The sequence below is a fragment of the Serpula lacrymans genome (assembly GCF_000218685.1).
Source record: "Serpula lacrymans var. lacrymans S7.9 unplaced genomic scaffold SERLAscaffold_3, whole genome shotgun sequence".
NCBI lineage: Eukaryota > Fungi > Basidiomycota > Agaricomycetes > Boletales > Serpulaceae > Serpula > Serpula lacrymans.
In genome coordinates this window covers 767,074-780,378 of record NW_006763292.1, presented here as the reverse complement: position 1 = coordinate 780,378, position 13,305 = coordinate 767,074, and the positions used below count along the sequence as shown (strand labels likewise).

The 13,305-nt window shown below is 39.6% G+C and overlaps 1 protein-coding gene across 1 annotated transcript; it reads left to right on the top strand.

Annotated features, from left to right (window-relative positions):
- Positions 1-12,754: 12,754 nt before the first annotated feature.
- On the top strand, positions 12,755-13,044 carry SERLADRAFT_434156 (uncharacterized protein; the record flags this gene model as incomplete). The annotated part of the gene is made up of 2 exons (XM_007314397.1): positions 12,755-12,943; positions 13,018-13,044. 2 exons carry the CDS (start codon positions 12,755-12,757, stop codon positions 13,042-13,044), a joined length of 216 nt encoding a protein of 71 aa, XP_007314459.1.
- Positions 13,045-13,305: the final 261 nt, after the last annotated feature.

Below are 13,305 nucleotides of genomic sequence, written 5' to 3'. Positions count from 1 at the left end.
GGCACAGTGTGTGAAAACTACAGTATAGAGTTAAAGGAGGAGAATGAAAATTAAAGGTCCAAAAATTGTGTATCGTAACACAAGGAGTCACAACTTATCACATGTGTAAGATGGATTTTTTATTTGTGAGGTGGTACAAGTTGTGCAATCGGAAGGAGAAATAGACACAGGCTGGTACAAACTCAACATGCTACATTTTGTTCCCATGGCTGAAGATGATGCTTTTGGGTTCATCAACCCAGCTGATGTTCTGCGGAGCTGCCACCTAGCACTAGCATTTCATGAAAGAAAATTACATCCCAATGCCATTGGGACGTCCAATTTTGCTCAGGATGTACAAGATTGGAAAAATTACTATGTCAATTGGTTAGTCCCAGCTACATTTAACGCTAAAAAAACCTACCAACATTTTTCTTACAGGTTTGTAGATTGAGACATGATGATGTGCTATCATTATTGCTTGGGGATTGGCCACACATATGCCTGCGGTGAAGCATCTGAAGGCATTGACAGACTTGGGGTCTTTGTCACAAATGATTTTGTGGAGTACCTACCAAGCAGCAATGCTGCCCAGACTTCTGAGACAGTCAATTACCAGTCAGGTCAGCTTGATAAAAATAATGGAGAGGACAGTGATGTATCTATTGAAGAGGATGTCAACTCACAACTCACACTGCAAAACAGTGAAGGCAAAGGCTTCAGCTACAATCAAGACTCAGATGAGGACTTGGACACTGACAAATTGTCCCCAATTTCCTGATGAGATGTGGCTAAATAAGGTTTGCATGATCAACAGACATTTTTGGCTACTTGCATAGTCACATGACTAGACCTACCCCAAATGCACCAGACATTATAGAGCATCATTGTGCAAGCAAACCTTACCACTTTTTGCCTCAGATTTAAACTCTGCTCGCAGGCACTAGGATATCTCGCATGATAAAACCAGATAAACCCGGTCTCTGCTAAAGCAGCCATTGCTCTCCATGGAGTCACCATCATTCTCTTAGGATACAATTGCACTCCCAGGAGTCATTATACCTTAGTGGATAGCACCTCCGACTATAAGTAATAGGGGGTTTAGTATAGGAATACCTCAGTCTTTTCTATAGCCTCTCAGGCAGTGGCTGAGTTTTACTTAGATTTATTAGGTTATGAGCCCAGGTGGCGCAAAAGCTACACAGGAAATAATTCTCATTTGAAATGGCAACCTAAGAACCATGACCACAGCATACAATACCTTTGTATGTCCAGTTCTCACTGGACATTGACACAACAATTTCCAGATATAGAAACTCTGGATTGTCTCCAAGCTGTGTGGGGAAAAGGTTCTCCGAGTTGTTACTGGAGAGGAGCTCAAGCCCTCACCAGGAAAGCCCACCACCTTGGAGGACCCTGAGATCACCTAGATACTTAAGGATAAAAAGACACATTGAATCATCCAGGACCATCTCTGATGCCCTCCTAATGAGGACTGGAGACCTCACCAGCTCCAAGTAGTTTATAGACTTGTTTCACTCTATCAGACGTCCAGCATTGCCTTGGCCTTCTATTCATTCCAGCAACTCACCAAATTGTCCTGGGATAGAGCATCACCTATCCAGGACCACATTGCAAGAAGTTGGACTATTGATTCACACCTCTCCAGAATGAAACTAGGAGTTGATACTAAACTCACAGCCTTTTCTCTTCTCCAATCTCTTCCATGCACTCCTGAATAGCACATGTTCTAGTCATTGGTAATCAACACAATTGAAGAAGATAAACTTACCTTTGATGCAGTTGAGATCCGGATCACTGCAGAAGTTGCATGACAGTCAGGAAAGGCTCCTGGAGGTTCCAAATCAGCACTCAAGTCCATGGAAAAGTGTTGTGACTTCCACAAAGTCAAATTGCACAACACCTTGGAGTGTTAAACACTTTAGTCAGCTGGGAAAGGTCAAAAGAAGAAAAGAAAGGATAAACACAAGGATAAAGGAAAAGAGAAGGAACAGGCAAATACGGTGAAGCAATAATCTGGATCTGACTCTGAGGAGGAACAGAATCATATTACATTGGAACATGTATATATTTCCAAGCCCCTTGCTAAGCATATTCAAGCTTACTTTGTGTTGGAACCCAATAAGACAAAAACAACAATCATCATTGACCCTGGAAGCAACATCTCATATGGTCCCTCACCGCTCCTGGTTTGAGCCAGGAACATACTATGTTCTGAACCCTCCAAGGACAATCAGTTTTGGGGATGAATCCTCTGTTAATACAATTGAAATTGAAACAGTGATCCTGCAAATAACTATTGGCAAAAAAAAACTATAATATTGCACTGTCAAATGTCTTACTTGTGCCAAACTTCACTTTAGCCCTTATCTCCCTCCACAAATTGTCTAAAACAGGGTTATCCTTTTTCCAGCAGGGTCCAATGCTTGTGAAGTTTGTAAAAAGAAGGAACTCATCCTCACTGCCTTATATAAGCACGGACTTTATCACACCCAAGCAAAACCCAAAGTCAACCTAGAGTCAGCTTTTACAGCAGTGGATGTAAATCTATTGGAGAGGAGAATGGGACACATTGGAATGGATTGTTTACAACAAATAGTTACAAAAGGACAACTCCAGGACATAGACACCCTTACCGGAACCCCGGAGTTCTGTGAACCTTGTGTTTTAGGAAAGATGAAGAAATTACCCTTCAAGTCCACTGGAGGAAACCGTGCCAAGTGCCCCATACAAATTGTGCACACAGATGTTGGAGGACCAATTAAAACAACCTCCAGGGAGGGTTTCCGATACTGGATTATCATTGTAGACAATTTCTCCAAATTTCCATGGATATATTTCCTAAAACACAAAATTGAAGTGATACAAGCAATGGAAAAAAGACATCCAAATATTTTTCTGAACTCATTTGGAAAAAGATAACTTCACTCCACTTTACACAGAATTCCTCCGGAGTGATGGAGGAGGAGAATAAACTGGTGATGCATCCAAAAATCAACTCCAAGGAGATGGTATCCTCCAAGAAACCACAGCTGCAGATACCCCACAACAAAATGGTGTTACAGGACACATGAATCAGACATTGGCTACTACATTAGCAACCACTATACTCCATGATTCAATGCTCCCAAAGTGATTTGGGGTAGATGCCATGCAAACGGCTGCATGTATCACAGCACACAGCCCAACATCAGGACTCCATGGGAAGACCCCATATAAAATACTGTTTAAAAAGGAGCATTGATCGAACTTTATTCTGACCTTTTAGATGCCAAGCATATGCCTTGATTTTAAAAGACAAACAGTAAGAAAAATTTTACTCCAAGGGGCGCAAAGGCATAATGATTGGCTATACACATGGAAAACAACAAGCCTATAAACTCCTAGACGCTGAAAAGCGAACTGTGTTTTCAGTTGGCATGTCATATTTAATGAATCTGGAAAGGTACAAAAGGACAACACTGCTCCCTGGAACACAGATCCCAGCACAAATCAGTGGGAGGAACTTATTCCAGAGAATGTTCACCATCCGGACCAAAACACAATGGAGGATGATCCTGACCCTCAGATCTAAGATCCCAATGAATTGCAAATGGAACTGCATCTCCAGAGGAGCTAATAACATGATATTGCAATGATCTGTGGGTTAATAATGTCTTGTGTTCAGTGAATGTTGTATGTTGTGAAGTTGATGCAAAAGATGTTGTGACTATACATTCTGTCATATTTTAATATGACTTGAATAGAAGGTTGCTGATTTGATGAGGGATCATTAAGGTGATGCTTGGAAACATTATGAGTGAGAAGAGTCAATTGCATACAGTGATAGTAAGTGAACCTTGAGGTTTAATACAAAATCCTATAGTGAATCAGGTTGATAGTGGCATTGTACAGTATTGATTTGTCTCTTACCGTGCAAGCTGGATGGCAGGAGTACATGTTGGAGAAGAATGTGATGTGCAAAGGTGAGTTTTGAGACTTCCCTAGGTGATGATGGTCATCAAGAGTGCTGGCCTCCTGATCAGCAGTGATGGCACAATCCTCAGAAGACATGCCAAGTTTCTGGAACATGAGACATATATGGGCCTCCTGTTACAATTTCATCTACACTTTTTATTTCTTTTCTTTTCTTTCATCATATCTTATCTTATCTTGCATTGCCACACAGATATTCTATCTTTAGATCTTCTATCTTTAGATCTTCTATCCTATTGGACACTATTGTCTTATTAGCTATCTTTAGCTATTCTCCAAGGATTCTCCTATCGGTGCTTCTCTTAGATCATTTGACCATTCTTTGATCTATCTTTAGCCATTTCTCCTAGGACTCTCCTTATAGCTCCTCATATGACTATAAGCCCTTATTGCGATTGGTATCTATTTATATCTTACCTTATGGACACCTCATGGATACCTCATGACCAACAGCCTTTATCGCTATTGGCCCATTATGTTACCTTTTTTGTATTTACCTGTTTCCTGTTAACCTATCTACAAGCCTCCCCTGAAGTAGACTAACAGTATATATACCGCATGTATGTAGCATAGTTCTGCATCATGAATCTACCTCATTATACCCAGTAATGCCTTGCATGAGCAAGCTCCCATATTACCTCTAGAATCCCTGGCAGCTAGTGGAAGCCCAACTTCTCTTCCTTAGAATGGCGCCATACACGTTTATCATAAGCAGGAAAGCGCAAGAACCTGATGCAGGCATGGGTCACACGGAGGTTCGTAACACCTCCCAACGCTTGATGTGAGTAAGCTGTTCAGTATAGGTTTTCTTGTTGGTTCTTTTGAATCTAGACTTCCCTGTCCGGTGCTCTAATTTACCCTGGGCACCAGTTATTACAAATGAAGTAAGATATGGTTAGGTGAACTTACGGGCTCAGTGGAATAGGAGTCTGTAGTGCCAAAGAACCTGATTTGTGCAGGATAATCCCTGAGCGCATGGAGTTTATAGGTTTGTAGGTTGAATGCCTTGGGTTTTTGGGTGGCTCCTGATGATGTTGACTGAATGTCAGTGCCTTGCTGGATTTCACAGTGCCTTCCTTCATGCATTGGCTTTTCCCCAAAGTTCCCTAGTACAGAAGGCAGAGCAAGTATTTGCAGCAAATTTTTGCAATTTATCATCTAGACTTATAGTTACTGCATCTAGTATTTTCAGTGTATTGTCAGTATGCATGTGTAGTTTAACTAAACCATGCAAATGAGCCATACAGAGTAGCAAGCTCAATATTTGAGTGTTGTGTGGTTCTGGAATTAAGCCATTGAATACAGGAATGGTGTACTGCATGGTGGAAGAATTAAAATGCTCCCTCATGTATGTTATACTTAGGACCCACCCAGATATTGCCTACGTTGTCAGAATGTATACACAGCTTAGCTCCAAGAAGCCATCACTAAGAAGCTGCCAAATGTGTTTTCCAATATCTAAAAAAAAACCAGCTATCATTCTTAAATTAGATCTGCAGTTCCTTGCTCACACAAAACATATTCAACAAAAAATACTATTTCATCCAAGATAACTTAGTATCAAAGGCAGAGGCAGTAATCAGATATGTGTTTACAGAAGATAAGGTTGTGAATATCCTCACTAAACCCCTCACTGATAAAAAGCACTGGAATTTCTCTAAAGCTGTAAGACTATAGTTATCTCAAGTAGGAGTGACAAAATTGGATAAACCCAGTTCTAGGTAAAGCTGATAACACCTCCAACAATAAGTAGTAGGGGGCTTAGTATAGGAATACCTCAGTTGTTTCTATGATCTCTTGGGCAGCAGCCAAGTTTCACTTAATTTTATTATTACATGCAAGGTTTTTAATGTTAGTCTTTACTTCTATTATATATAACTCTATGTTCATATCAGTTTTCACAATGCACCCACATTTGGATATGTCATTGTAGGTCATTTCTCAAGCAATGCTTCTGAGATGAAGATGTTATCTGCCTGGGATTTTGAGGATTGTCAAGTCTTTCCTAGCTGGTTTTTTCTGAATATTAATAAAACTTCCTATCAAAAACTTCCTATCAATAGTGCACTATCCCTCTTTATAAAGGAATATAACCTTAACAACATGATAGCTTAGTGATGTTTTTACTGTTCAGATTTGCTGAAAGGCATGCCCTCACAAAACTTCACATGCACACAGAATCAATACTTGCACTGTTTAATGCCTTGCAAATTTTGTGATACTATATGCAAGCTATACCAGGCTTTTAAGCTTCCAACAGAGAAAGGCAACCAGCTCCGGTGTAATAAAGATAACCCTAGTGCAACAGCAGCACAGCCAAGGACGGAAACATATGAATATATACAAGTTTCATGTGATGGCAGATTACATTCAGATGATTGTCAAATTGGGCATCACAGATTTATATAGTACACAGATAGTAGGTTTTGTTACAATAGACAATTTTTGGATTTTTAAATTTCATTCTCCTCTTTAAACTTTCTTCTGTAACTTTCACACACTGTGCCATGTGGCACTTTCCATTTTGTCCAAACTCCACCTTCTCACGCTGTGCTGCCTTTCTTTATTTTTAACTACAAGTATCTCACGCAGTAGAGCTGGTCACAAGGGCTGTGCCCCATGACATCATCAGCCACTGCCTTCATCAACTGTATAGTACACATGTACAAACAACCTGTAGTAGTATATATACCCCAATAGATCAAGGAAACTCCTCAGCGAGTCCTCTTGTTGTTTACCCACAACAAACTTGGTCTTATCTAGAGGGTAACCACTCCACTCACTTATTTATAGCTTTGTCTGATTTGTGTGCCAGAGTATACAAACTCCTGGTTGTAACAGGTTTTAGTCACTCAAAGTGACCTATACAACAAATAACATTTTCGGGTGATTGAGCAATCAAGATATGGTTTACTTTGTCTTTGAGATGTGTTAGTTAAAGCTTAAAGCCTAAATGGTAGGGCCACCATCGAAAGAACTTTATTTCCAAGCTTTAAGACCACTTGTTCCATGTGTCAATACACAAAGTTTCTATTGGTGTACACATGTTGGTTTCAAGAAGAATAAATGGTGATAGAAGGTAAAGTTGGTAGACTCAAGGGTAAGAGTAAGTTGGTTGATGGTATTTGACTGAAAGACTGGCTGGGGAGCCTCTATTTATTGTTACAATTGACATACCAGTACCTACTTACACTTCACCTTTTTCGTACTTTTACTTTTATTTTTCCAAGTCACATGACCAGTCATGTGACCATTTACTTTACATTACATTTTCGACTTTTCATAGTCACATGATCAGTCATGTGACACATCACCTGACCAGTGTCTAGGCTCACCATGTGACCAGTCACATGCTGGACATCGGACTTTAAACTTTATTTACAACTGTACAGTACCTCATATATTTTAGTATATATACTGGAGCAATACATGGGGAGGGACTCAGCAAGTCCTCCTGTTGTCTAGCACAACAAACTTGTTGAAACCTGAGGGATGATCCCTCCTTTCTCTCTTCTCTTTTGCTTGTCCAAGTTGTGCGCCAGAGTAAGAAACTTTTGGTTGTTACACAAGGTGCCCATGCTTTCCATACACCTCTTCGTTTTCTTTTGAGTGTTGTTTTCATTGTGCTCCAGTGCCCCAAGACTGTGTCTTGTTGGTGTTGTCACATTTATTAAAAGGGTATATATATTTGTCAAAAAAAAATAGAAGTGAAAATAGCTGCCAAAAATACTGTTGTAACACTACCACCTTCCTATGGCTGTAAGACCAAATACTGGAGGTTGTGGTAAGACATTTTTGGGCATTGTTTGAAATAACAAAGAAGAAAAAATAGTCCATTCCTTGAAGCTCCCTAGGGGCTGAGGCTTATAATTTATAGAAATTGGAAACAGCATCTTGAGAATTATCCAGATAGGCTTCTAGTTCCCAAGTTCTGTCCTCATCTTCATAGACCTTTTAGTGGACCAGAAATTCTGATTTTCTACACTTTAAGTGTGCATCTACTACTATCTCAACTTCAATCCTTGTGGCCTTCCTGTCTCGCTTCTACAGGTCTTGGTCTGCCCATTCATTGACCCAACAATGTTCCTTTATGGGGTTTCAGATTGCTACCCCGTGATAGAAAGTGCTGGGATGGGGTTGGGCATGTTTACCACAATTAACTTGGTGCTATCATAAGGGGTTTATCCACTCCTACATTCACCCTCTTGTGTGTCTTTTTTGTGCACCAGAGTATACAAACTTTGGTTGTAACAGCTAAGGTATTCAGCCAATGGTCCTGTTCTTCTGTTTCTAATTGGTGCCCTTGGTTTTGGTTTTGGGGAGCCTGTCCCCCAGTTGTGCAGTCCTGGACTATGTGCATTTCCTTGCTGCATTGGTAGTAAGAGCCCTTAAATCTGCACTTTTGTCCCTCTTAGACCACACCAAGTTGCAGCATGTACAGCCTGAACCCTGTCTGTTTTTGTGAGTTATGTGCATTTGGTAACCCAAGGCGACTCTGGAAATAGTTGTTTTTGTTAGTGGACCTGCCACCAAATTGCATTTGATAGAGCCCTACCGCTTTCTCAAACTGCTTCTGCTACAGCTATCAGCTCCGACTCTCATTTTTCTTGCAGGTAGAGTTGTTGAGCAATTGCTAGAGCTACATTTTTTTCCCAAAACCTCTACTGCATGTTTGTTCCCAAGCCCTCCTTGTGGAAAGAGCTAGGAACTGAGTAACAAAGCTGTACATCTTCATGTTTCCTTGTCTGAAGGAATAAATTTTCTGGTGTGCCCAGTCACATTCGGCCTCCAATTTAAAGTATCTGACAATCCCTGACTTGAGATTGTCCCAGGTTGGCCAGTTGCCTGACTGGTAACACTCCAGGAGTCTGACTTGGGCATATTGACCTGCCACTGGTCCCTTTAGTCTTGACAGTACTGCTGTCACAACTTCAAAATTGTCTGTGGTAAACCCAAAGTTAGGAGAGCGTTGGTTTGATAATATTCAACGGGAGGACTCACTGAGGAGCCTCTATCTATTGCAAGGGTATTTATACCTAAATACATGTGGTACTGTTTAATTTTTATAAATATAGGTAATTATTTTGTAGTGTTGTATTATATTATATATAATGTCATTGCTGAGTAAGTAAATGTATCATGTCATAGCACTTGACCAGTCACACATTGTGTTCAATTGAGAACTTCTGGGAAGTGTCTAGCCACTTGCTGAGAGCTAACAGGGACAAAACTAGAGTCCAGTATGAGTAACTATATTATCAGAGAGTACAGAATGTGTACAGTACCTAGAGTCCAGTATGAGTAACTAAAGAATAGGAATACTGGACTCTGCAATACTAGTCCGAAGTTTTGTAAACAAAGGTAAACAAATCAGCCACAAAGGCAAAATTATAGAATGCTCAGTGAATACTGAACAACAGAGCAAAAAGAATAAAGAGGAAAGTGATTTAGAAAGAAGGGAAAATAAATAGCACAGCTAGGTGCAGAATCACCAAAACTAACACATTGTGTCCAGACACCAATCATGTGATGTATTATGTGATTAGTCACATGACTTCCAAAAGTAAAAGTCTGAAAAATAAAATAAAATGAATCAGGAAAAATAAAACTGAAAATAAATGAGAAAATACTGTCATAACATCCGCACTCACAGTGTATCTCTGTCCTCCCAACTCTGACAACTTCACAGGTCACAATCTGACAGATTTTTTCCTTGGGTAAGCAGACTGTGATAGTTCACAAATTGAATTTGCCCAGTTTTCCACAAATTGATCCAAGGACTGGTGCTAAAGCCAGGGATATTGGTAAAGTTGAAAAGTGGGACTTGAAGGCATTCTGCAAACCAGTTTAATCCACCTGTTGATTAAATTGTTGATCCTGAATATGCCATGTAATCTGAATGCCACATGAGGGATTAGTGAATGGTGTAAATATTTTTTCAGGGCTTATAACTGTAGGTGAGGGCCCAAAAATAGTTAGATACCGTGGTGCATGATTATCATTGCTATTTTTTGTGAATGTTGGAGTATCACAAAAACTATTAAGGGAAGAAAAGCTACCTCGGTTGGAGGACAGCTGTGAGGGATATATATGAAAGAGACTTATGAAATTTAGTTTAGCTGTGAGCATTGGGCACTTATCCTCCACTACAGGATCTGCATGAGGAATAGAAGGGTTTTTATCAAGTACAACTTTAAGTTCTACAGGAGAACCCCTTTGCTTTACAGCTGGGGGTTAATAGTTGATATACCACTTTGGTAAACAAATAGCTCTGTGAATATATTGTGAATAATTCTTAACCTGGTGTGTATACAGGTCACTGTCCTGCATAACAATTTTAAACCTCTTTTTATCTGTTTTGCCCTCTTGCGAGCTTTTTTCTCCTCTTTATCTCTTGCATACCTTCAGTCAATAATATTTTACATGATATTTTTTGATGCCTAGCATTGACTAACATATACATTAACCTTCTTTTGCCTGTCAAATGGCTTCTTACAGCCAAAAAAGGCAGGCATAACTGGCTAAAATAATATATTAAGTACACTTGATTAATATCATAGTCTATTACCAGAAAGACTGAGAATAATATTTATTACAGTTCTTATCATCGCATCAGTCAAGATGAAAACAAAACAATGGCTAAGAATGTTGTCACATAAATGCAGGTGTCTGTAAATGAACCGTCATTTACTAATACATGCACCATTTTCTACAGGGACCACAAGGAATGAGAGTGTGCTTGACTAAACTATCACAACATCTTGCCCTCATTCCAGGTTTTTATCAGCTCGTCACTAATAACAATACAAAGAAGCTTGAATTTGTCTTGAAATGGTATATCAACAATTTCTTGGATGCATATAGTCACATATTTTATTACTGATGAAGAGCTTTTTTAGAGGCTACTATTTCATTTGTGTAAGTGTCTCCGGTGTTTTTTTATACATATTAATGACAAGACATTTGCATTAGAGCTACCATCACATATTTATAGGCCTTAGTAGTGCACACAGAAAAATGGGGGTCAAAGAAGCAGAGTACACATGCTCACAATGCTAAAATACCTAGCAAGGCAAGAGTCACTCCCCAGACCATTTCATATGCAGGACAAATAAGCAATGTCTATCAATTGAGCTACATGTAGACATTATTATAGCTGCTCACACAGTGATTGAATCAGATGCAAACAGCAGTCCTCTGTCCAGCAAAGATAAGGTCTCAGCACCAATAAAACTATCAAAGAGGGGAAAAGAAAAAGCAACACATCCCATTTTGAAGCAGAGGACTTCACACAGGAGGAAATGGGCCCTTACATTGATCTCTTGGCCAGTTTGATGAAAACATTTTCTCTTGTCCCTTTTTCTTGATATTTTTATCACATGTCTATTTTCTATTTTCTAATCTCTTATCATGTTTATTACGGCACTACTATGTATTTTAATAACCTGCATTTTATGTATGCTATAGTTGTTACAATAACACAAATTTTAGCCACATCACTTTTAATCTCCTATGTAACTTATGCTATGTGGCACTTTCCTTTTATTTTCAAACTCTACTTGTACTTTCACTTTCTCGTGCTATGCAGCTTCCTTATACTTTTAGTGACAACTCTTTTATGTGGTGGAGCTAGTCACAAGGGATGCAACCTATGATATCATCAGCCACCACATTTATCAACTGTATAGTATGAATATCCTGTAGTAGTATACTGTTACAATTGACACACCAGCACCTACTTACACTTTACTTTTACTGTACTTTTCCTTTACATTTTCTAAGTCACATGATTGATCATGTGACCATTTGTTTTACTTTATTTTTTGGACTTTTCATAGTTACATGACCGATTATGTGACACATCACCTAACCAGTGTCTAGATTCAACATGTAACTGGTCATATGCTGGACATTGGACTTTAAACTTTACTTACCAACTGTATAGTGCCTCATGTATTGTGGTATATATACTGGAGCAATAAATGGGGAAGGACTCAGCAAGTCCTCTTTGTATACCAACATTAGTATGACAACCTCCTTCCCTTGATGAGTTGTGAGCTGTACACTTCATTTTTTTCCCACTGAGTTGTAGTTAATTATGCTCCAGTGCCCCAAGATAGAATCTTGTTGATGTTGTCACATATACCCCTACATATCAAGGAGACTCCTCAGTGAGTCCTTCTGTTGTCTACCAACAACTAACTTGATCCTACCCTAAGGGAGTCTACCAACTCAACTCCTTCACTCACTCATCTCTGTTTGTGTTAATTGTGCACTAAAGTATAAAAACTTTAGTTATTACACTAGAACTTGGTCTTACTACTCTCACGCACATTATACAAAGCTGGTACACAGGCTTAAGTGGCTATGCACCTCAGCATAACATGTTCTCAGTTTGAAAATCTTACTTGGTGATGCACCACTTGTTGGGTTTGGTGACAGACAGAAATACAATACCATAAGGTTGTTCCCCAAGTTCAAGGAAACAGACAATTGAATTTGGGTGCACAGACCTCAGTGCTAAGGGGACAGAGCTGGATATATGGTTGCTCTGAAGGGAAACTTGTACATGTCCCCCAGTGTTAAGGCAGCATTAGTTAGTGAAAAACCACTGGTGTTTATGAATCTTCGATAAATTTCTTCTTTTTTTTGTCTCTAACCAGGCCAAGCACCTACCTTTGCCAGTCTGGAGAAGGGTTGGCAGCTTAACAAGCAGACCACATAGCAAGTGGGGACCCCCAGTTACATTGTTTTTACTTTACCAAGAGAACAAGTCTCCATGTCAATGCAACCAGAACAGATTGACGTCAACACCATCCTTCACAGGATAAGGCAGCAAATCATGCAGTTGGTGGCAAAACTCAGCAAACTTCAGGCCAATCCCCCTGAACAAGTTGAACCAAAATTCAACAAAAAGGTTGAGATTGTCGCTCACCCCAGCACTTTTGATAAAAATAGGGCTAAAATGGTGAGTAAAGCTCCAAATATGGGTGAAGGCCAACTTCATGGCCTTCAAAAATAACTTCAATCTCTCAACTGCAGTTTTGCCAAGACTCAAACCAAAATTAAAACCATTTTCACGGATTCAAGCTATTTGAGCTAAAACCAGGGCAGGGGGCCCCTATGGATATTAGCATTATCCAAGAACAGATGCACAGATTCAAGGGAAACTGCTACATTTGCAGGCAAGAGGGACAGATGCCAAGACTGTAAAAACAGGGTGCAGGCCACCCAAAATCACAACAACCAATGGTGCCAGATGCACCAATTAGAAAATTAACAGCTGGATAGTCAGCTCAATGCAAGTGGCTGTATTACGCACAAATGTTC